The 26,175-nt window shown below is 38.6% G+C and overlaps 1 protein-coding gene across 7 annotated transcripts in view; it reads right to left on the bottom strand.

Annotated features, from left to right (window-relative positions):
* igsf9b (immunoglobulin superfamily member 9B) overlaps positions 1-25,123 on the bottom strand; it is an 82,481-nt gene extending 57,358 nt beyond the window's left edge. For all 7 annotated transcript variants that reach the window (XR_004223570.1, XM_031905796.1, XM_002937983.5 and 4 more), the window contains exons 1-3: positions 24,862-25,123; positions 5,891-6,088; positions 4,374-4,520 (exon numbers count right to left, since the gene is read on the bottom strand). Coding sequence is in view for 6 of the 7 variants with exons in the window: in XM_031905796.1 (XP_031761656.1) it covers positions 4,374-4,520; positions 5,891-6,088; positions 24,862-24,925 (409 nt within the window). In the remaining variant the exon portion in view is untranslated. The remainder of the gene's footprint in view (positions 1-4,373; positions 4,521-5,890; positions 6,089-24,861) is intronic.
* Positions 25,124-26,175: the final 1,052 nt, after the last annotated feature.

Here is a 26,175-nt window from a genome sequence, read left to right as displayed (position 1 = left end):
TGCCATACTCCTGCCATTTCTGAATGATCGCTTGAACAGTGCTCCATGGGATGTTCAAGGCTTTGGAAATCTTTTTTGTAGCCTAAGCCTGCTTTAAATTTCTCAATAACTTTATCCCTGACCTGTCTGGTGTGTTCTTTGGACTTCATGGTGTTGTTGCTCCCAATATTCTCTTAGACAACCTCTGAGGCCGTCACAGAGCAGCTGTATTTGTACTGACATTAGATTACACACAGGTGCACTCTGTTTAGTCATTAGTACTCATCAGGCAATGTCTATGGGCAACTGACTGCACTCAGACCAAAGGGGGCTGAATAATTACGCACACCCCACTTTGCAGTTATTTATTTGTAAAAAATGTTTGGAGTCATGTATGATTTTCGTTCCACTTCTCACATGTACACCACTTTGTATTGGTCTTTCATGTGGAATTCCAATAAAACTGATTCATGTTTGTGGCTGTAATGTGACAAAATGTGGAAAAGTTCAAGGGGGCCGAATACTTTTGCAAGCGACTGTATGTGCTCCCCAGGGCTGTGTAGTTGGTACATAAATCATTCGATTCCCACTCCTCAGGTGATGGTACCTCCTCCGACTCCAACTCCAAAAAGAGTATACAAGTAATTAACATATTATGTTCTATAGTCCTGAGCCGATAAAAATTATGTGTTTGCTTCAAATCCTTCCTATATTTTCTCTAAATAAAGCCGCTGTGAAGCCATGGGAGTAGCTATTCAAATATAAAAAAGACACAGGTTACAAAAGGATAGTACCCTGTGCCTTTTCTCCCTTTTTTCCAGCTTGAATAGCTGCCCTGTGGCTACACAGCAGCGTATTTATATAAACTGTCTTTCTAAAGAAAACATGAAACTTTTACCAGTGCAAGGCAACAGTACATTATATTAGTTTCTTTAATAAAAAAAAATGTTGGTGTTACTGTTCCTTTAATATACTAATGTATTTTCCATGAAAGAACACAACATACAAGGCATTTCATCACTGCCAAAGCTCATACATTTTTTAGCTTTATGAAGATGGTTTCATGCTTACCCAGCACTTAATAGGCTCAAAAACTAGGACGTACTACCCTATTGGCCATCAAAGCCTGGCACTGCCAACATGAATGAGGAAACTGTTCAAGTTTGGGTCTAAATTTATAACTAATCCCATGTCATTGTGGCTTTTTATTTTATTTGTTAAAGAAACTACAAACATTTCTTAAACCTAAAGTTAAACAAAAAGACAAAAAATGAAAAAAAATAATTATAATAGCTCAGCGGGACTTCACACTAGTGAAACAACTATGCACCGGGCTTTACTCTTACAGCAGAAAAGTACTTTATTATAACAATTATCTGTGAAATAGGATATTGTAACATTGTATTTTTTTTTTATTTTTTCAATTTATATTTATTAGGAGTTGGAGACGGTACATTTTTGTCGACTTCAGGTACCCAAAATTACTTCCGATTCTACGACTGAGCCACATCTCTGGTTCTCCCCTACAATATCTGGTTGCACCAAAGAAATAAGGGGGGTATTTAAGGCCACAGTCTTAAATAAGGCATTAGGCAGTTGATACAGTTGATTAGTCCAATGAGCCCCTGATTCTATCCAAATATTCCATCATTCCATTAGCATTAGTATCCTAATAGCAATTCACCTGTTTTAGGGCTTAAAGAGCAGGCATTGCTATGTGAGCACCACAGCAGAATAGGCATCTCTAATCCACAAATTGTTCCCCTACTAAAGAAGGAAAGTTTTATACTGAGAAGGATGCATAGATGTGCCCCAGTGACAGCTCTAGAGACCTCTTAGCCTATTAAAGGAGACATATCCTATAAAAATTATGAATGTGCCAGTGAATTATACTCCGCTAGATATTGAAGGATTGTGCTTAAAAATGTTGTGGTTCGAACTGATTTTTTGAGAAATTCCACCAAAATCTCACTAGCCCCGCCCATCTGTTCCACTTCCTGCTGGCTGAATTCTCTGGATGTGCAGGGGAGCCGGCAGCCCTCAGTACAGGCAATGTAGGATAGGAACCAATCAGCAGCTAGGCTGACCTGATAGGGAACTGAAGCCTGTCTGTGCTTGTGTGACTGCAGGGCTGTGATTGGCTCTCCCCCTCCTACTGTGCTTCTGGCAGGGACTGTTAGGACACGCCCACTCTCCATTTCACAGAGAAGCGAGTGAGGGAATACACGGTTATGGGAGATAGCTCTTAGTACAAGTTGATACAGGGAATGGTCCGATTGCCATCTTGGAGTCAGGAAGGAATTTTTTCCCCTCTGAGGCAAATTAGAGAGGCTTCAGATGGGGTTTTTTGCCTTCCTCTGGATCAACTTGTAGTTAGGCAGGTTAGGTATAGGCATTATGGTTGAACTTGATGGACGTATGTCTTTTTTCAACCCAACTTACTATGTTACTATGTTACTATGTATGTAAGCGAGACGATCTATAGGGAGCTCCAATAAAGGGGCCATTTTTACAGATAGGAATAATGTTTAGCACAAATTGAAACCAGCACCATATATTATTCATACTTGCCTACAAAATTAGGGTTTTCCCCATTTATCTAATATGTCTACTTTAACATGGTGGCTGTGTTCCTGCTTAAACGTATCGTTTGAGTGCCACTGAAACAACATTTCTGTAGTATTTTTGTTCTAAAGTTAGGAACAAACATGTAACAAAAACTGTATACCTGTAGAAATAAATTACTAACATCCAGCAACCACACAGTACAAAGTATGAATGAACTGTATTAATGAAAGTGGCAGTACATCACAGGGGATGTCTATCAGGTGAGCAGGGGAATCTGGAGTATACCATAGGCTCATACACTGAGAGCAGCATGCTCTCTCATCCTAAGGCAAATGTAACAAGCATTGAGTGTCTGCCAAGAAAAGCGGCTGATTTTCCACAAGGGAATAAGCAAAAGGCAGTGCAACTCCAGCTTAGGAGTGCTGTCTGCTTGATGTTCTTTAAGACCTCTTTTAAATTGAAACTGAAATCCTCTGCTCTGTGCTTTAAGATGCTTTTCAAGGGACAGTCTGAAGATTGAAGCTACAGATGGAAACTCCTGATGATGATACAAGGGAAGCATGGGGAGAGAAAGGCATGTTGAAGTGCAGAAGGCAAGTGAAGGCAGAGATGTTATCTTTGTGCCTGATGGTAGTACATGGTACATGATGGTACATGTACATGATGGTACATGATGGTAGAGAAAAAGCCACTGGGCCACAATCTGTACAGGTGAAGTCCAGGTCCAGAAAAACTGGACCTGGTTGTGTGGCAGAACATTCTAAAATCTACCAGAGGCAGAAAACTATGTAGTTGTGATGATAGAAGATCTATACAGTAAAAATGCAGCAATGAACTTCCTTTTATATTGCAATAGTTTTGTGGCTGCTAGTGAAAACTTGGAAGGCAACACTTCAGGCCTGCACCTTACTCAAAAGAGCTAACTCAAATCTGCACCCACTCAGTCAACTCCAAACACAGGGCAATGTACACAGTGCACAAACTGTAGTTAAGGGAGAAGGAAAGGTAAAAACTCAGTAAGCTATATCGGAAAGGTCTATGTAAATACAGCCGTAAGCACTCACAGAAATGCTGCATTGATCCCTCTGTCAAAAGAAACAGGATTTCTTGTCTCTTTTTTTTTTCCTGTGCCAGAGTCTGCACAGCTCTCTCCCCTCTCCAGCTCCCCCCTCCCATAAGAATGCTAAGAACTCCCCCCCACCCTTAGGAATGTGTGATCTCAGCCATACAGCAGGAAGCTTCCTCATAGTCTTACACACTTTTTTTACTAAGAGGTTTCTGATTATCTGAACGGAAGAAATATGTGGAGACATAAGGGCACTATTGAGAGAACTGAAGGTATGACTGCAGCTTGAGATTAACTCTTTATTAGCCTTTCCTTCTCCTTTAATACAGTGCTGGGCCTGTAACATTTAAGGGCACCCAAGGCAAGCTCCCCCAACATACACCCACTCATCTCCTCGCATAACTCTGTGCACAATTCGCCAGCTGATTCCGGACTTTCATAAGGCCCATAACTTGGGGAAACCAAGCAGAAGAGGTACATGCCCAGCATCCCCCCACCGATGCACCCTAGGCATGTGTCTTTTCTGCCTACTCCTAGTTCTAGCCCTGATTTACTAAGCCTGTGCCAAAGTACACTAAGCCATTTTGATAGTTGAACTTTGGGACCACTACTTCTGCAGTTAAATATCTATATTGGACAAATCGGTACAAAGTAAACCATTGAACTGTTCTAACAGCTGATGAAATCAGAACATTTAGACACACACACATTAAAAGAATGTTTCAGATAAAACAATTTTACATTTTGACTTTGAACTCACCGTTTACTGTGAGATGTACCCAGCTGCCATTATGAAAGGTGTCATATTGGTGTTCCAACATCAGCACTTTGCATTCGTACCAACCCTGATCTTGTGATCGAACTTGTTCAATGCGTAATGATGCCTTATCGTAAAGCGCTGCACGGCCTGTAAGCAGGGTAGCTGAATTAGCGACTATATAACGATAAATTTGTAAATGCTACAAACAGAACATGTGTTCCATACATTGAGGAAACCTGTGCCAGCATAGAATACAGGTAATAGTGTTTCTAGATCACCTCCTCCTAGCTTTAGCACTGGCAGTGGGCATCACCTGGAAGTGTAACACTGGAGGATGATGTATGCAAAGCTACACTGACATCATCATAACCATTTATCCTCAGATAATAAAGTCACCTGATGCTTTGGCTACAGACGGAAGGCAGAGATCTTGTACAATCACAAAACAAATATACCAAATGTTCATTAACCCAGTGCAGAGTATAGTGTAAAAGGCATATTTATCTTTTTACAAAGTATGGAGCACTCTAAGACCTTCGGACATCCTTAAATTACAATAAAATATTTTTACAACAAAGTCATCTTATGTAGGATAACAGCAAAGTGGAGAGACAACTAATCTGCTTATCACTTTTTTCATGCAAGGATCACACCTTTCAGATATAGTCTAATGAAGTGTGAATAACACTCAAAATGCGTCACAATCTGATAACTGTATTAATGGGACATGAGTATATGATGGGTTTTTTCTGAAACAAACATTGAACATCATGGAAGAAGTTTGTCTGGAGGAGAAGTAGTATACCTGACACTGACCAAGTATAAAACTTGTGTCCAGAGCATGCACTGGGGGTCATTTACTATGTGCAGGGCAGGGTGCAAAGTGCAAAAAACAGGTACAGTCTATCATGTCTATCATGAAATAAAACCTAGCCCATCCTTAGTCCCTCCTGAGGATGGGCTGGAGTTTAGTTCTCGTTTAAATCCTGCCCTGCATGTCAATGAATTGCAGCAGTTCCAAATGGAGCACAAATGCATCCCCCCTGCCCCCTCAATGGGGCCTGCCCTGTGCTGACTGGAGCAAAAATTACAACCAAAATTACACTGGAATGTAAGAAAGAAACACTGCAAACACTGCAGGTTGTGCCAATTTTTTCACTTTGCACTAAGAGTCAAAGGCATAGTACATAAGAAAGAGGATTCTTTTCTTAGATGACTCAAAGGAATATTTATTTTCTGCACTAAGAGTCAAAGGCATAGTACATAAGAAAGAGGATTCTTTCCTTAGAGGACCTAAAGGAATATTTATTTTCTCTTTGGAAATTACCAGAAGCCTGGCTCAGAAAAACCTAATAAATAAAGATATACATACATACATACATGTGCAGCTGGGAATTTTACTTTGTTTTCTATGATTGTGTATGCTGAGGCCATTTGGCTATAGAAAAAAACACTACTACAACTAACACATGCTATATCTGAATCTGCATAAGAATAATTTAAAGATACATACTTACCAACATATTCTGGGTCTACATGAGGAGGATAGAAACCAAATTTAATGAAGATAGGAATGGGAACTCCAAATTTAAACCACTCAACAACATAGGGAGGGGGTTGTACCGTCAGTGGATGTACTACATCACACCCCAAGATCACACTCTCTCCAGCGCGAGCCGTGACAAACTGCGGCTCCTCCCGTGAGCCCCCAGCACCTAAAAGAAGAAAAGCCATACAATCCAAGTTTTAGTGCACAAAATAAACATGTAAAATAAATGGTAAATGCAAACAACATACTGGGGACCTGAATTAGGACAAAAGTTCTCTCCTCAAATTACATTTTGCCCATAAGCAATGCTGCTTTGCTATTTTCTAAATATAACAGGTTGTGCATCTTGATGAAAAATGGGGTCAGGTCCCACAATAAAAAGGAGATCCTACAATGCTGGTCTGTAAATGCATAAGAGTGCATTTCTGGGATGTAAAAAAAAAGAAAGTAACTGAGTGGGTACATATTAGATACATATATTACAAATCTGCTGGCTGGTGGCTTTCTCAATGATATTAAGTGAAGAACCCACATTTTTGTTAACCTTTTTATCTAGATTTGAGAGTTGCTTTTGATCATGAACCATTACCATACTGAAACCTATAACATTTATACAGCAAACATGCATCATAGTTTTATGTTGGCAGGTATGTAAGGGTGAAAATATATCTGAAAATCCTGTCCTCAGCATCAACTGAAAGCACTACATGTTTATGTCTACCTAGTATAGCATTTCTGAGCATTTAATAAGATAAAAAGCAAATGAATTATAGGAAGCAAGAGTACAATGCTCAGATTTATTGATACTGAGGCAGCCATACACAGGCCAAATTTGGATTACCCAGTCAGTACACAGAACAAACAGTTGCACAGTAGTTTTTATCAATGCATACAATATTTTCAAAGTAGCTCAGAGATAGACATACTAAAGCATAGAAAAAAAAGCGAAAACCATGTTTTTTTCACATATATGCAAGCATAAAAAAACCTGAAAACCTCGTATTTTGCCACAAAAAAATATGTTCTATACCAAGTTAAGCTTAACATACTAAGAAAAATGTTATAAACCGCAAGGATTGCAGATGCCACTAGCACTGATTGAAAGCGTCTGCATCAGTTTTTCCCACATATGAGTAACACAGAATCTGAGAACCTATCTGCTAATGCCAAGCATTTGGGCAGCCATGCTCTTTAATGTATAATATGTATGGCAATGCACAAAATCAGTAATACATTAGGCAGCTGCTTCTATTCTTCTTCTTTCAGGTTGCGAAGAGGTTAAACAAACCTTGGAAGCCTGTACAGAGCAGGGAGTCTAGAGCGTGCACTGCTGCTTTCTGATTGGCTGGTGATTACATCATTAGCTCTGGGGAGAGTTATCAGGGGATATTTCTGACATACCAGCAATGGCCAGCAAAAAAGAAAAAAAGAGGTGACCCCAGCTGACAAGAGAGTGTATAACGCAGACCCCATAGCATCCTTCACTGAGAGGTCATATCTGTATGTGTTAATTTATTAAAGTGTTAAGCGAAAAGACAGAGAGAAGGAGAGCAGCAGAGAGAGAGAGAGAGCTAGGGAGAGCAAATGCATTACTGTTTGCACGTTTATGACCCTATATGTAATTGTACACAGTGTGTTTAGCGGTGTGTTTAGCAGTTCTCAACACAACATGATGCTACATCTCTAGGGACTTTATAAAAATATTACATTAGCTTTTCCCTCTTTTTCTTTGTGTATATAAATGCATATGGAAGTGATCCTGATATGCACGGTCCGCATAAACGTTTCACAGGTATACACACGCACTGCAGCCTATATGCATGTGTCAAATTCACAAGCAGCAGCTTTCTGTTCCGAAGGTGATATAATCATTCTCACCTCACACAGTCACATTCACACAAGGTCTATTCTAAGGAACTAGCACTAAAACCAAGCTGCTGCCACATGGAAGCTAAATTACATGACATAATGTTCTATAGCTGGACAATATGTACAAAATCATCAATTACAAAAAACTATAATGACATCTCCTAAATATAACAATATATATGATTACACTGATGGCAGTAAACATCAAGATTCAACACATATCCTTTCCAGACAGTAAATATGGGGCAATCTGAAAATAAAATGTTAAATAAAAAAAGAGGGATTGCATGGGGCAACGGTTGGTGTAAGACCAATGAGGGTGAAAAGACTATAGAAATAAAGACATGGCTAAATAGAGAGTCAAGAAACAGTTTACCAGCACCTGATATGAAACACAGATGTTAAAAAAACACTGAGAGATTTGTCAGACCCAGAGAAAGACAGTACCAGAGCTAGAACATTATGTTCAAGAATTGGATAGCTAAGAATTTGGATTGCCCTACTTGTTCAGTAACAAGCACTGTAACAACACTAAGAACATTCTCTTCCACAGACAAGGTATACTACATGTTATAATATAAAAAGTAATTCCAGCACTTCAGAGTCAAAACAGAACACAGGCAGAGAGCCATTTTAACATCTTATTTCAGCTAATGTATGTGATGTATAATCTCTGTAAAGTGCTGCATACATGTGTTGGTGCTATACAAATACAAGTAAATAAATAAACATATGTTCTTTATAAATCCTCCCCCATCAAAAGGCAGTTTATCTTCACAACCCTTACAGCCCCAGAGTAAGACCAGTGTTGACTGGAAAGTTTAAAGGGTACAGAATTTGTAATTGTTTATATTTAGAAAGTTTCTTATTTAAGTGAGTTGAAGCTTATATTCAATTTTAATTTTCACAACAGATCCCCTTTAAGTAAGCATTCCGTAAAGCTGGGGAGCTGTCCAGGGTTCTGATCAGCAGCCAGTAAGAGAAAGCAAAAGAAGACATGAGTCCTGCGTGACATTCTCCCTGCGCGAACCAGGCAAAGAAAGTGACAGCAGACAACTTTTATAAGCTTACATGCTGCCAACCTGTTCAAACTTAGTACCATATCCGCATAAACTAGAAATATGGTTCCACATTCATGCAAAGACACACTTCAAAACAAATAGTTATGACTAGAGGAAAACTGTTACCCAGAAAGCTTCAAATTACAGAAATGCCATCTTCCATAGACTCCATTTTAAAGAAATAATTTAAATTAAAAAAAAAAAGATTTCCTTTTTTATCTGCAATAATAAAACAGTACTTTGCACTTGATCACTTGATTTGGAGAGTCATATTCAGGGAAAAGTTCAGGGCAGGCAGCAATCAGAGTAGTCAGTCAATAGAATTGCAGAGTCATGAACTGGTGGATCAGGCAGAAAGGACAATTTAGAGCGCATACAGGAACTGGGCTGGGCTGTCGGTACATAAGGACTCTGACTCTGAATCCTCAGTTTATGGTTAGTTTAATGGTTTAGGGAAATGACACATGGTACAAAGGGATAAAGTGTGGATACCAAGGGTAACTTCCCACCAGCGAAAATGCATATACATCGTCATATATAGCTATTTTTTAAAGTAGCCACACCCCATGTTTTCCCGATGGCAATCTGCCATTGGCTAAATATAGTCCAATAAATTACTCCAAAGTGCCCTCTTCTGCTTTAGACTTAGCGATGAGGTCTTATGAGGAAAAGAAAAAAGAGAAAAAAACTGGGCACAAAGGGGTGATATAAGTAAAAGTCACCACTGGTGTAAAAAGCACATGAGAGTGCACATTGTGAAGTAATAACAGTATTACACTATATTTGTTTTTTTTCTTTTTTTCTCTTTTTTCTTTTCCTCATAAGACCTCATCGCTAAGTCTACAGCAGAAGAGGGCACTTTGGAGTAATTTATTGGACTTTATTTTGACCTGGGACACAAGGTATCTGAAGTGAGGAGCATACACTGAAAATTGCATTTATTTATATCTGTAAAAGTTGTTTTATTGGCTAAATAAGTCTTTGTATGGCAAAGCACCAAATAGCAAAGCTAAGCTAAATGTAGCAATTTGTATGTAATTTCTGAAAATTTTCCAAAAGCTGTAATATAAGCACCCATTATGTGTTTTATGTGCCCTAAGACCCCCCTAGAAAACCATATATTTTCTTACGGTACACATTCTGATGAAACCAAAATGGGTAAATACATCAACACAAAGCTAGCATTTTACCCCGTTATATACTTCCCCTTTTTGTAAAGTATTAACATAAAACTCCAGGGGTCTACTGAACAGTTTGGTGCCCGATATGCATTGCTTTATCAAAAAAATGTGGCGTACAGAAGCACAAAATTTCCATGGTAACAAAGAACAATACAAAATGCAATAAAATCACTAAAATCAGTGCTTTTTTCTATCTAGGGTAATCAACAGTCAGAATCACAGTCTGAATACTCTAGCTTAGCCAAATAAGTTTTATGGACAGAAACAAACCTACAACACCTATGCAGAACTGAAAACACAATAAAATGGCTAAAATGCAATACAATCACTATAAATGCACCAAAATCACCAAAAATATAATATAATCAAGGAAATAACATACAAAAGGTATTGCAAAGTGCGGTTAGTGAATACACTATTTGCAATGGCAATAAAACAATTGTTTCAGGAAAAAAACCTTTAAATTTAAGTGTGTATATGCATGGGTACACTTGACAAATTGTGCACATGCGGATGCTTGTGCAAGTATGTGAGTGCTGTTAATGTATAGAAGCCCCCTGATCCCCCAAAAATGTATGTGTGAGTTTAAAGGGGTTGTTCGCCTTTGAATCAAATTTAGTATGATGTACAGAGTAAAATCCTGAGACAATTTGCACTTGGTCTTCATGTTTTCATTATTTTAGTTTTTTAGTTATTTCACTTTCAGCAGCTCTCCAGTTTGGACTTTCGGCAGCTTTTTGGTTGCTAGGGTCCAAATAACCTTGGTATATGAATAGGAAAGGGCCTGAATAGAAAAGAAAGATACAAAAAGTAACAATAAAACTGTAGCCTCACAAAGCAATAGTTTTTTGACTGCTGAGGTTAGTGACCCCCATGTAAAAGCTGGAAAGAGTCAGAAGGAAAATAGTTAAAAAACCATAACAAATAAACAATGAAGACCAATGAAAATGTTGCTTAAAATTGGCCATTCTATAACAAACTAAAAGTTAATTAAAGGTGAAAAACCCCTTTAAGTGCAAATGTGTGTATTAGTGTAAAAAGTGTGTATATGTGACACCAACTTGGGGACAAGCAAACTGGAAAGCCAGAGGAGAAGGCAGAAGGGACCCAGGAACCAGAGGAGGCCGTCTTCAATCTAGATCCGGTGCGTGGTTGCGCTGGGGGCTTCAGGATGGGCAGGCAACAGCAGAAATGTAGTTTGCACGTGCCTATTGTTGCCTAAGGGCCCGCTGATTTTCTTCTTATTACCTAGGGGCTGGGGAATGAGCAGACAGCTTTAAAAGCCACTTCTCCACTCCCAGACCAGGAAGTGCAGCAGAATATAGAATCTACGATCTGTGGCACATAGGTACTTTTATCCACAAAATGTAAATTCTATGTTCTGTGGCACTTAAAAGGTTGAAATCCACCCACAGATGTTTGATGATGCCATTCCAAAACCTTTAGCTTGCTATTAAACTTCTTGGCTGATTCCGCTTCATTCGGGCATACAGAACTTGCTGATATTTAGTGAAATTCATACTTTCTTTTACACAAACAATATTTCCTGTGCCACTGGTTGCCACATAACCCCAAATCTTAAAAGATCTATCCCCAGGTATAACAGATGTCAAGCTGTTTTTTCATCAAGCACCATTCCTTATTTCCTACTAAAAAATGAAAAACTTTAAAGATTGTGACCAAAGAGTTAAATTTTTACTTCATTAGTCCACAGAATTTGCTTCCAAAAGCCATCTGGCTTGTCTATGTGCGGTTTTGTATGCATCAGACATTGATGTTTGTGATGAAGTCGCAGGTAAGGCTTTTTCCTGTTGCCTATTCCATGCAACACCACTCCTGTGTCAGCCATACCATCCTACAAGTCCTTTGCCACCCTATTAGGGGTTGCCTTTACCATATAATATAATATTATATATATATAATCCATTTTCTTGCTCTTTCAGATCTTGCCATGATTTCCAAAGTCCCCCTAAGCTGGCATTTCTTGATGACATTATGAACAGTCGACACTGCAAGCTTTTACAGTTCCTGATGATATATCTTACAGGTATAGAATTTATCATCTGGAATGCTTGGGACCTGGGGTTTTCTGGATAAGGCCTTTTTTATAATTTGAACTTCTATTAAAGTCTCCTAAAACATTTAAACATAAAATGAATGAAATAGGACTATTATGCCACCAACGTGTATTTTGGCAGCTGAGCTACCATCAAACACAAGGTACATTATTCTTATTACAGAGAAACATTTAATTATTCAAAACATGTAAAGTAAATTGCTTATAATATACAGAAAATGTCCTTCCTGTAATCTGGAGCTCACTGAATAATGGTTTATGGAAAAGGCATACCATACCTGTACTACAAAAATTACAAAAAATATTCAGGTAAGTTTAGAAAGCTTTGATTTCCTTAAAGTTGAAAAACATATATATAGTTTTCCAAGGTAAACTAAATGTTGCCTCAAACAAGTGCCCCTAAAGTGACAGACAACAAAATATGTTGTGATCTGTCACTTTATTTTCATTGGAAGTTGTAGCTGGCAATGAAAGGATAAAAAAGCCACAAATGTTTGGTACCTTTGTAAATATAGTGGGAGTGCACACACACACATATGATTATAAGCTACTGATGAACTTGTCATGAAATAACATTTTTAATGACCTCAAGTCTTTAGGTCTTGTCTTTCCTCTTGCTAATGAAACAAATGTGGTTGACAATTAAATGGGGAAAAAAGAGAAAGTCACAAGGACATGACTTTTCCTAAAATAACTGTAACAAAAAGCAATCAAGAATATTGTGTACCTTACTAAAATATTCTTAGAGCAACCATGAATAGTCATGAATCCAAAACAATGAAACAATGCTTTTGCCCCTAGTAAACTAGTACCATAAGTAAAGAGGTGAGATGAGGTAAATGCTGCAGGGAATATTTAAATGGTATTTGGAATGCATCAGATCTGCTGATTATATAAACAGGAAAAGCTGGATGTACAATTGAAAGCAAATGTGAGTGAAACCCAATCAGACAGGCTGTGGCTGCAACTTCCAGGTATGTTTCTCTTATCCCACCAACCTCTTTCCTGCCATCTAATCTAGGCAATGCATTATTGATAATTTCTTTTCAGAGCAATACGGTTGCTAGAGAGAACATTAATACAGGTGACAGTGAAGTGAACAAAACCTGTACTTTTAAGAATCTGATCATCACAAGAAATCCGGGACAATATGACATGAACAATTTCCCAAGGGCTTTAAGAAGAATTAACACCTATAATGCATGACACTTCACTCTATGGAAGGAAGGTTTCAAACTGACTGCATATTTCTTAAATAAAGAGAAACAAAATTAGTGTGTTTACAGTGCCTGTGCATTTCTTGGCACGTTTGTACAGTTTAAGTTGGCAAGCACAGAAAAAGTAAGAAAAAGGGAGTAGATGTCAGATACTGCATGGTCTAGAACCAGGGATTTAATGTTTTCCAGATATTGCTCATACTGGGCAACAGTAGGTTGTTTGGTCTCAGTGTTCTGACGTATTTATTTAATTGTATTTATTATTTTTGTTTTTATTTTGTATTTTAAACACAAACAAACCATACAACATATAAGATGGAAATAATAAATGCATTGCGGGTTGTAATTAAAGTTGAAGTTACAATACATTGTCTTCTGAGGCGCCAGCAGAGGAACAGAGGTCCAGATCAGATAATTCCTAGATTAGTTTATATAATGTGTACACTCTGTAACACTTTATAGGATTAGTTTTATGAGATTAACTACATGAAGGTTCAACTACCATGTCTGGTATTTCAAGCCCCAAACCCCATATATCTGTAAACTTGTCCCAGCAGCCATGAGCCAATCCTTGTTTGAAATTGTCAGTTCTGGGATTCGTTCCAGTATACCTTCCAGGCCTCCTCTTCCACACCAGTGTGAATTTTAATGCCTAAAATATATTTTAAGTTGCCCCCACCCACACTAAGAATTTAATCATAAAGCACTGCCCTGCCCAAAGAAATGTGCTAGTTATTTTATAAATCTGCCCAAATCAGTTTCAAGGGATATATATTGGGGCATTATATACTTATTATATAGAACGTGGCAAAAATGAGTAATTAGTTTATACTTACATAACATAGAAGCTTAGTGACCAGTGCATTCTGCATCAGAATTTAATAGTCCCGTAGAATGGGCTGCCAAGATTGATGAACCTCAGTTTTTGCAAAATGCCTTTTGATGACCCAAAAGCTTAGTTTCTTAACAGCTGCTTAGAGCACGCTGAGCATATGCAGTGTTACTGACACTCAAAATATAGTCTAAGATGGAATGCTCTTGTGGACAGCATTGTAGGCACAGATCATTACTTTTATAGGGATGCTAAACCTTTCTGTTGGTACCAAAGTTAAGTATGTAAATTACATTGGGCCAGTGCTCCTGTTTGGAGAAAACTGCATCAGCCCATGAAAAAGCTACCTAAGCACTGTGGGGGCATCTCCTTACCCGAGATTGTCATACCTTTGGCGTTTGACATTCTGTGCATGTGCAGTAGAGTATATTCCATGTGTTCACTCTACTGCACATGCGTAAACAAGGAATTATTTCAAGCATCGCCTGGGCCTCTAGTCAAAAGGTAAGTAAAATGCCAATACAGGGCTGATACAGTTTTTCCCCAGACCAGTGCAGTTTCTCCCAACAGGAGCAACGACCTGGGGAAAAAACTAAGACTGCCCCTGACATTATGAAAACCCCTGAAAGTTGTATACACTTTCTGACAAATCCAAAATGGGTTAAGACATCTTTCTATTTTAAACTGCAAAGCTTTGCAAAGTTTAGTGTTTTTAATGACATTTCTGAAAACCACCTACAATTATTGCAATTTGTCACATTTATCTAATACATTTTATAAAATACAACTCCCTAAGGGGCCTATATATTATGCTGTGTAAAAACAATTTGCCAAAAAAATGGTGTAAAAAGCTGTGTGAAATAAATGGCAAATTTATGAACGTGTGTTTTATTTTACATCATCTGAATGCCAGATTTGACACCATTATTTCCGGCAGAAGTTGTTCTAAGAAAAACATATGAAAAAACACCGTATTTACTGAGGGCTGGTGAAGTGTGGCAAATTTTATCGAAATTTTTTCGCATAATAAATATGCCCCTTAATGTGAATGCCAGAGGTCTACTGAACAGTTTGCCCAGTATGCACAGATTTACCAAAAGAATGTGACTGTGTGAACCCTAAAATTAAAATAGTGCAAATGAATTTCTCGGATGACAATTCAGCTTATGGTGTTTCACAGCACAACCCCAGCATAATCTATATTTCCTCACATTTAATAATATATGTCATCCTCTCACCACTGGTCAGCCTGCTTCCCAATCCACCTTTACACTCCCTTTTTTTAAGGGTAATTGAAGTAGAAAAATACAAAAATTACACTAATTACAAATTCTGATAAATAAGCCTCCCAGTTTATGTATGTGGTAACAATTGAGAACAGAATAAATGTAAATGCATCCATTATGCCCTTGTCAGTTAAAATATGATGAATTTGTATATACTACAGTATATAACATTTCACAACCAAATATTAAAGGGGAATATTTACTTGCCTTTTGACATGAGCTTAAGGAACAAGAGGGTTGATTCACTAACGTGCGATAAAACGAGCGCTATTTATAGCATGCGTTAAAAATTTTATTGTGTCTTAACGCACAATTCACTTAAAGTATATTTGCGTTAATTTAGACGCGATGCTGTTTGCGTTATTTAAGTTGCGAAGACTATTTTAGTGCGGTATTCGACGCAACGCGTGCTAATTCATGCAGCGTGCTACTTTTCACGCACGCTAATTAACGCATGTGCGCTACTTATTGCACGCACGCCATATTAGCCATACACACCATTACGTTCGTAAAAATACTTTTTTTGAAAATGACCATTTCCCTGCAAACTGGAGGATGCATCACTCTAGGGCCAACACATACTTGAATAAATCCCACTGCAAAGTCCATATTGTGTTGCCAAAAGCTCATGAACTGTACTTTTTTTTTTTACTGCCTGCCCCAAGTAGATGTTAATTTTCGCATAGATTTAGCACGTCTAAGTGTTTGTGAATCCTGCGTTAGTGTTATTTCTGCATGAGAATTAACGCAATGCGGTAAAATTAACACATGCGGTTGCATGCTATTTAACGCACGCGATATGCGACTTAAAACATGTGATAATACTTTAGCGAATCACGCGTTTTTTTCAATCAATTTTAACGCAAAAAACATGCGATACGCGTTATCGCACTTTAGTGAATCAACCCTCAGGTGAGGAAAGGGGCTGAACCATACTGTGATCCTAAGGGTGGGTGGGCTGAAAATCCCAGCAGTACAAAAAAACTACCAATATTTTCTTTCAGTCAGAGAAATCAGGTATGTCTGTGTAAAAAGGAAATGTATGCAATCTTTCTTCATAAGCTGAATGTGAATATATATTTTCCCCTTTATTATACACATTTTTTTATGTTGCACTTAGAACAAAGTTAAAAAAGTAGCTAATTTAAAATGATTATGTGTATTTGACCTATGTTACTTCTACAATCCTTACACATTTTAGTAGGGGATATATTTAAAGGAAACATAAACCCTGAAAATGAAAATGAACTTATTGCACTAGCCTAAAGGTTACGTATCTCTATAAAAATAATGTTCCAGGCCTTTCAAGTTGTTACAGGAGCTCCTCATCTTGGATTTTGTTAGAATTGTCAGTGACACTCCATGTTCAGTGTACTCTGAGCAGCTGTTGAGACGCTAAGTTAGGGGTTGTCACAAATGATCAAGCAAAAAATTGTGTATGCCTGTCATTATATAAGCTGATTCTACAGCACTGATTAAATTCTGATGCTAATTGCACTGGTTTTAGTGTTGCCATTTACTAATAATCTGTATTATTTAATAATCATTCTTATATTGTGAAATTTATATTCTATATATACAGTATATTGTGAGTCGTTCCCTAAGCTGAGTAACTCAAAGCAGCACAGAGAATGTGCAGCGAATCAGCCAAAAAGAGGATGGGGGCTACTGGGGGCATCTATGGAGGCACAGATCTTCACCGCTAAAGGGCTGTGGTTGCCTTGGGTTGCTATTTAATCCCAAAACATAATGTACAGGTATTGGACCCCTTATCCAGAATGCTCGGGACCAAGGGTATTCTGGATAAGGGGTCTTCCCATAATTTGGATCTCCATGCCTTAAGTCTACAAAAAAATCAATAAAACATTAATTAAACTCAATAGGATTGTTTTGCTTCCAAAAAGGATTAATTATAACTTAGTTGAGATCAATTACAAGGTACTGTTTTATTACTACAGTGAAAAAGAAAATCAGGTTTAAAATTCTGAATTATTTGATTAAAATGGAGTCTATGGGAGACGGGCTTTCCGTAATTCTGAGCTTTCTGGATAACGGGTTTCCAAATAAGGGATCCCATACCTGTACAACATTTATGTCCTACTTCTATAGTTAAGCTTTAGTTCTCCTCGTGTATTTATACTGAAATTTATCAAAAACATCCTTAACTCTGATTACCCTGGTAGAGAATATTATGCAGACTGAATAGTGAATATTACTTACAGTAGTTATAAGTATACACTTTTCCAAACAATTATATTTCTCTAGCTGTGAAGCATTTTCTACAGCTGGTGCTGGGAACTGTATTTGTACAACAGTTGGTTGAATGCAAGCTGTGCCATGTGTGCTGCATGTGAAACATAACCTATAAAAATATTAGAAATATTACTACTATTGTTGATAATATTAAGTATTACTAGATAACTACTGATTTTAAAAAAACATGTAATTGCATTAGATTGCATTAGTTCAGAGCTTCATGTATGCATGCTAAAATAGGGGAAAGTGGTTCTGTTCACAGTATTTTAAACCCAGACACACAATGCAGGCAATACATAATTCAGAATAAGCCAGATGGGGAAGCTGAGACTAGCTAGACAGAAAAGGGCTCTTTCTTAAGCAACCGAATACAAAACTCCTTCAAGGAAAAGGAAAGGTTCCATCGATGGGAGGTACCAAATTTTAGGCACCCCCAGTGATTAATACCTCCTGCACCAGCCCAGTGTACATGGAGGCAAAAGATACTCTTCCTGCTTCTTTCTTTGTGCCAGTTGCACATGCCTTGTGGTGTTAAAAGCCAAACTTTAATAAAAAGCTGGCTTTTTCACCTTACTGGACATGTGTCGGTCCAGGGATTTGGAAGAAAGAAGAAGGGTATAAGAGGATTGCTTGCTGGCATGTACCCTGGGCCAGTGCAGTTTTCTGATAACAGGAGCACTGGTCCTGGGTTATCAGGTAATTACAATCACTAGGGGGGGTCAAATATTTGACACCCCCAGTGACTGAAACTTTGGACCTTCTTTAATAGAAGAGCCAAAAATGGTAATTTCCATTTCAACTGTACAAAAACACTTGGGGATCATTTACAAAAAAATTACAGAGGGCTTAAATGTATGCAATTCTGAGTGAGCATAGATGCTATTCAGAAAGGTACTTGTGTCAATATATGCTCCTTTGCAGCAAGTGCAAATACAGTCTTCTTCATTGGCTTATGGCCAAGTGCCTACTGTGACACAATGACGTCAGGCAAACAGTAATTCCTAGGATCCCTTAGTTGGTTTCATCATTTCACAAAAGACTTGTGGCAAGTGAATCAGACACTTTATTAACACAGCGTTCCTAAAGTAACCATTTAACCATTTAAACTAAAATGCAGGGGGAAATGTGCTGCAGCTTGTGTGTAATTTACCAAAACAGAAGTTAATTTGAATCCATATTGGTGCATCACATGCAAGTTATTGTGATCACAACTGCATTGTGGGCAAGGCACACCTGTGTAAAACCTGTGCTTACAGTAGATGTTATGCAAATAAGTCAAAGGGGATTCTAGGAACAAATTCCTTAAGGCTCTTAGAAAAATCCCATTTACATGGAAGTAAAGCCAGGATAATAGCTGATCAGATTCCCAACTACAGACCGGTTTCGCCCTTCCTGGGGCTCATCAGTGTAATGCTGGGTTTTCTGATCAGCTTAGGTAGAGCCAAGAGTGGGGATACACGAACAAGTCAATAGGGTTGAGGAGACCGTCTCATACGTATGCAAATAAGTCAAAAGGGATTCTGGGAACAAATTCCTTAAGGCTCTTAGAAAAATCCCATTTACATGGGTTTATCCTATAGGCTTAAGCTTACCCACTGGGTTTTTAAAGCAGATACCAGGATAATAGCTGATCTGATACCCCACTACAGACCGGTTTCGCCCTTCCTGGGGCTCATCAGTGTAGTGCTAGGTTTTCTGATCAGCTTAGGTAGAGCCAGGAGTGGGGATTCACGAACAAGTCAAAAGGGTTGAGAAGACCGCCTCATACGTATGCAAATAAGTCAAAAGGGATTCTGGGAACAAATTCCTTAAGGCTCTTAGAAAAATCAGGCAAGAGTGGGATGGGGAGGGGCCAGCTGGGATGGTAGCAGAACCACAGTGTGACTGGTGCAGAAAAGTTAGAACTGGGACAGATATATTTTGGAACAGACATATTTTGGAACAGACATACTCCATATAAGATGTTCAATTGGCATCTTTCTAAGTAATGACTACATATAAATTATAATCTTTAGCTTCACTGATAAATATAACCTAGCAAATGGCAGTTATTAGCTGAACAGTAAATTAAACATCCACAGGAAAGCCTTTCTAGAGAAAGTTTGGCATATAATTCCATAGGATCCTTACTAGTATGCCCAACAAAATCCAGTCAACTAATGCCTCACTATAGAAATGTATGGGGAAATGATGATCACCCTTGAATGGGGTTGCATGTTTTGTTATATGTTTTTTTGCTTTGTCTCTTGTCAAATATGAACATTATCATTTACCACCTACCCATCCACTTTTTAAACTTTCCTATTTTCTCCACCCATCAAACCATAGGAAAAGCATCTACATTCAGACTTTTATGTTCTTCTACATGAAATTCAGATACTGAATACTTACAAAGGTTTTAAAAAAAAATAACAATTTTTCAATAACAATGGGGAAATCCACAATATACTTCAAAAAGACGTGAAAGAAAGAGAGGACCCTTCGAGCATTTCATTTTGTTGTACATTTTCACCCTTGGGGAGATCAGTCGCCCGCAGTAAATATACTACACGTGACTAATCTTCCCAAATTGCCTTCCCACCGGCAATAAAGTAAATTGCCAGTGGGAAGGCATACGCAGCGCTTTGTTTTCCAAAGTCACACAAAGTTTCCTGCAGGAGAATATTTTGCTTGGAAAACAAAGCTATGTGGCATATGCAAATTAATGCACAGTGTCTGGTAGTAAAAGATCGATCCAAAATGGTCACGTTACACACTTGATGGCCACACTTAACAAAGTCATATATTGTTCAGTACTCTTCATAAACTATCAGCAGGTAAATGCCTGATGCATGTTTCGCTTTCTAGAAGCTTTTTCAAGGCAGAGTGTTGGCAAGAAGGTCCAACCTAACCAAATGCTAATAAATGCTGCATTGTGGGCAGGGCAACATGGTGATTTGCTGGAGTTCACACAGCATTTTGCATATTTTGCTTAACACTTATTTTGTGGATGCCTACTGCATAAAAACATTAGTGTTTAAGTCTACTTTGAAGAACAAACAAACAAATTAGTACGTGGTGAGAAGATACAACCAAATCTAATACTCTAAAGGGCAGATTTATGAAAATGTGAGCTTAGAGCTTAAAGGAGAAAGAAAGGTAAAAACTAAGTAAGCTTTATCAGAAAGGTCTATGTAAATACAGCCATAAGCACTCACAGAAACGCTGCACTGACTTCTCTGAAAAAAAAATAGTTGTGTCTGTAATTCCTGTGCCAGAGACATGCAGTTTTCTGTTCTCTGCTCTTTCCTGCTCACCCCTTCCTCAAGAATGCTAAGAACTCACTCCCCCCCTTAGGAATGTGGATCTGAGCTAATCAGCAGGAAGCTGACTCATAGGGGCACATTTACTAATCCACAAACGCTCCGAGCATTCAATCAGTGTATTTTCGGCGACTTTTTTGTATTTTTCGCAACTTTTCCGTACTTATCGACAAAATTTGTGCGACAAAATCGTATTGTCGCGCTGAGTACGAAAGTTTCAGATTCAATCAAGCTTCTATATCGTGACTTTCCTTGGGCCAGGTTGGAGCTGCACAGTGCCATTGATTCCTATGGGAGGGTTCCAAAATCATGCACAGTCGGAAAGGTTTTCCTGCATTTTACGATCGTTCGGATACGAAAATTTCGTGACTTTCGGATCACCAATATGATATTATCGTGACTAATACGATTTTTTTGTAAGCATATTCGTGATATTTGAGATCTTAAGAAATTATCGTATCCAATCCTAATTTATCCCATTCGGGATTCGAACTCGCGTTTTCATGTGCCCCATAGTCTTACTAACTGAGCATGTTCACTTGGTCTGCATGTCTGTGCAGGAGTGAGGCATTATGGGAACTTTCTTTATACAGCTCAGCGGTTATTCTACATGTTTGGCTTCAGATCTTCTGAACAGGTGAAATATGGGGAGACTTAAGGGCACTCTTAAGACAACTGAAGGTATACCTGCAGCTTGAGATTAACTCTTTACTAGCCTTTCCTTCTCATTTAAAGGACATGTCAACCACATAATTCTAAGCAACTTTCCAATATCAATTTACTAAAAATCATTAGTGCTTAAAAAGGTATTTGTAAATATAATTGCTATAGAAAGCAGCATTTGCTGAACTCCTGGTTGTTACTTTTTAAACAATGTTGCAAGTGCCAGGCTCCTCCAGCAAGGTAGGTCTGTAAAATCTGCTGGCGTTTGTAACATTGCTTCAAACTCCAGAGCCACCAGGGCATAGAATAGAAAGGACAGGCAGACACTGCTTTTAATAGCAGTTATATATACAAATAACTCAAAAACCATTACAAACATGTAATGAATGTATATTGCAAAGTTGCTTAGAATTAAATTTTTTCTTTTATTAGGCAAAAAATTATTTTTGGGGTTGACATGTCCTTGAATACAGTACATAAACTGACTCACTTAGAGTTTACCATTTGATAAATACGCTTCTAAAACTCCCATAGGAGTGGATAGAACCTGGAGGAGTTTTTATGTATTAGGCTCTAAACTTACATTTTCATAAATGTGTCCCTTAGGGTCCTCTTTTCCCTACGATCTCCATGACAGGACCCTTATTTCATTCTGTACTTTATTTCTTCCTTTGGAGAATACTTTATTTTTTATGACCAGCTGTTCAATCATTGAATTGTTCTACCTGCAGTGCACCACTTGAAATAAAACGTCTGCTATATAAGCACAATTGCAAAAATTGTGCTAAAACGGTTTTAGCAGCACAGGCATATTACATACCAGAATACATTATTTTGTTGAAAGGTAAAAGGTCTGTAGCTGTTACTTAAAAGGCAACTTCTGCCTAGCTACAGACATTCATATTTACAGGCAAGTTCAAAATGCTATGCCCACCTCCCTTTGATTACCTCTAATTTCACAGATTATAGCTGTCTGTTGCACATCACATCTGTTTGCTGGAAAATTGAGCAGTCAATGTGCAGAATCACTCTGTCTGTGGACCGTGGAAATGTCATTACATCATCTTCTAACTGTTAACACCTCCTAAAGGGTGTATCACAATTTCCATGCAGCCATTTCTGCTTCCTTCTGCTCATGGCAACAGATCATCTGACATCTCTCAAGAAAGGTAACTAGAAAATAGCACATTGGCTAAGATGTAAACTGCAATCGTGTCTATAGACTGTGATATCTGAATATCCCACACTCATCCCTGTAACTTGCTCTGGATCAAGACTCATTCTACTAAGCTCTGCAATCACTAAATTGAATTTTAAGCTGTCATCTATCAGAAGCTTAAAAACCGCAGTCTGACAATTAGCTTGCAAGTCTCGTTCTTCTTCTAATTATCCAAACCTCTTGTTACAAAAACAACACAAAAAGACACAGCTTAAACATGCTTCCTCAAATTGGATGTAAGAGAGATTCTGCAAGTACATGTGCATTTGATCCCATAAAGTCATTTTCAAGGGCATTAAGTTGTGAGGGTGAAATAAGGATTCACACAGTTAAATCATTTAGATGGTGGTGGCACATGGAACATAAGTAAAGTCTCTATTCCCCTTCAGCCTAGTCAGTGGACATTGTCACTGACTAAGTGGAACCTGCCTAGCACACAGTATTATAAAATGATAATGTCTTTCCAAATAAATAAGTGAGGCAGAGTGGTTGCTGAGAGCAGGGACAGCTCACTTAAAAGTGTCACCTCTCACACTTACGTTCATGACAAATCTCACACCAGGAAAAAGAAAGTGATACTTCTCTCACAAATGCTTTGTGTGATACTTTTCAATGCTGCAACACTTCCTATGCAGAAGAGGCAGTGTCACAATTAAGCTCATCTTATTTCCCGAAAGAAAATATAGCTATGAGGAATATAAAAGAATAATAACCCCTCTCCCCACACCCCCATTGAAATTAATGTATTATACACCAAAGTAAACAGATGACAATGCATATTTAAAAAATAATGCTATTAAATTACATCATAAATAATATGAATGTTATTTGTACAAGCCAAGGATATAATTTCCAAATGTTTTATATAAAATGTTTCAAATATATACTAATTTATACTCTTTCAACTAAGAAATCTCTGAGATCTTAACATAAATAACAGTTAAGCTGCACTACATTATACTACATTATACATTTCCTTCATCTTAAAACATACAGGTAATGCCATCTTCAGTTTCATAAAGAGCAATCTTCATCAGTCTTCTTAGCAACTGACATTTCTTTCTCACTGCTGACTTTTGCCCCCCTGCTTGTGGGCCATGATTTTACTTACCAACATAAAATTAAAATCATTGTCATAATCTAACTGCATACTGACCTACACATCCTATTAACTGGCTAAGGAGTGGATGTGACCTACTTCTTACTTTTTAAAAATGCAGAACTTTTTAAAGACAATCAGCTACCATGGCTGGATGATGACCTTAGGTTTCTGCTCACTGGTGTAAAAAGTGGCAAGTAGTGTATCTTTCTGGAAAGATATTGATTCATCCTGCCTTTAAGATGGGATAGCATCCCATCATCAGAAACTGCAGAAAACATCCATCAGTAACTGAATATTGCTGGTTCTACTACAGAATAAAATGGCATATGTCTCTTTATATAGAATGATATAAAGTTATATTTAAAGAATTGTAGAGCAATATGGTATATCTGTTCCGATTGGTATCAGAAGGCAGAATAAAACAATGCTTCATGACCTCACTTGCACTTTGTGGAAAAGACATCAATTCACCCTGCTTGGAAAGGCCTCCTCTATAGACTAATTGGAATTGAATGTTCTGGTTCATTCTACGCTATTGCCCAATTGTTCATTCTATTCCATACACTTTAGGAGCATGGGAGAATGTTACCAGGACAGTCAGTATAAGCTGGATGCTGCTGCATAGTCACACGGAAAGTGGACCAGCCACTCAAATTGTCTATTTCATTATAAATGATGCTCTCCATCTTGGAGCCCCACCAGTTAATGATAAGGTACAACTCATGCAAGAGCCATGTCTAGGGCTGCTGGAAGTTGTAATTGAACGAATGCTTGAGGGGCCCAAGGCTAAATAACCCCCAGGAGCCAGACAAATGCCACCTAGATTCCCTTCAGTAGAGGAAGCTGGATTAGGAGTTCTTGCACTTCGACTCACCTTGAACAGACAGTCCCAGGGTGCTGATTACACTTGCTATCAAAGTGAGCACATACCAAATCATAGTACTGCAGAGCACCAGTCAGGAGCCTCATCATATCTCAAACGTGCCCTTCTTGTTGCAGACTTGTCATTGCCAAGCTCCTGGTTGGTGCAGACCTTCCCTTCCGATACCCTTTTCATGCCTCGCTCCTTCTTCCCCGCTGCCTCGTCTTCCCTGTCTCCATCACAGCCCCTCTCCGGCTCTCAGCGCTACTCCCAACAAGACCAAGACAAACCAAGTCCGCGGTGAAGCCTAGCCCGGCTTCTTTACAGGCTCGCACCGCCCACGGACTCAGTTGACAGGTCAGCCAGCAGGAGAGTAGGTGGTGATTGGCTGAGGGTGGTGCCAGTCGACACGCTATCCCTGGCGAACCCGTTTCAAGGTGCGTTGGAGCGCACAGTGCACAAGAGCCGCAGTATCATGCGCATTGCTGGAGAGACGGCGCTTTATGGACTCTTTCTGATCACACTGCATGGCAACTTTAACAGCAGCTTCCCGCCTTGCCCTCGTTTCTCACATCTGGGATGCAAGAGATGAAAGAGCTTCAACCGGAGGATGACATCAGCTGTGATTATCGTGCCCAGGAGGGGAGGAGGGAGGGAGACCTGCAAGTGGTCCGGGCTCGGCTGCTGATGGAACATGGCAAGAAGCAGAGATAACCGATCCCTATTAATGCGCAGCCCTATTTAGAGCCTCACACACTGGAGACGTGCGTTTACCCATTCTTACATCTTTTGCTATTGGTTAGGTTTCCATTGTTACTGCCAGACCGTCATCGCAATGCACTCTATTAACCCACAGCACCATAGTCAGATACGGAAACAGCCGGTACAAAAACAAGGCCGGTACAGATATGTTGAAATAGTAGCACAGTTATACACTTAGATAAAGAAAGGCTGAGGCTAGGAAGGAAATATATACAGATATACACATCTATTTTGTGCAATTTGGCCTTCCCTTTACAAGTAGCCAATGTGAATGGAAAGCTGGTGGAGAGGTAAGTGAGTTAGATCTCCATCACCCTACTGCCCTATGCCCTGGGATACTGGCCTAAAATGTCAACAGTTAAAAGTAAAATTTTGATTACCTAGGGAACTGCTCACATATTAAAATAGAAATTAGAATTTGGTTTTGCATTTTGTAAAATCCTTATTGGATAAGTCAGTCTGTTAATTCTGGAACCACTGAACCCTTAATTTAATGGCAATTAAAGGTGGGTACACTTTGTGAGATATGGCCAGCTCATTTTCCACAAGTATCTCCATTTGCTC

This window comes from Xenopus tropicalis, chromosome 7, assembly GCF_000004195.4.
Source record: "Xenopus tropicalis strain Nigerian chromosome 7, UCB_Xtro_10.0, whole genome shotgun sequence".
NCBI lineage: Eukaryota > Metazoa > Chordata > Amphibia > Anura > Pipidae > Xenopus > Xenopus tropicalis.
The sequence above is the reverse complement of the archived record's forward strand: the minus strand, read 5'-3'. Positions and strand labels throughout refer to the sequence as shown.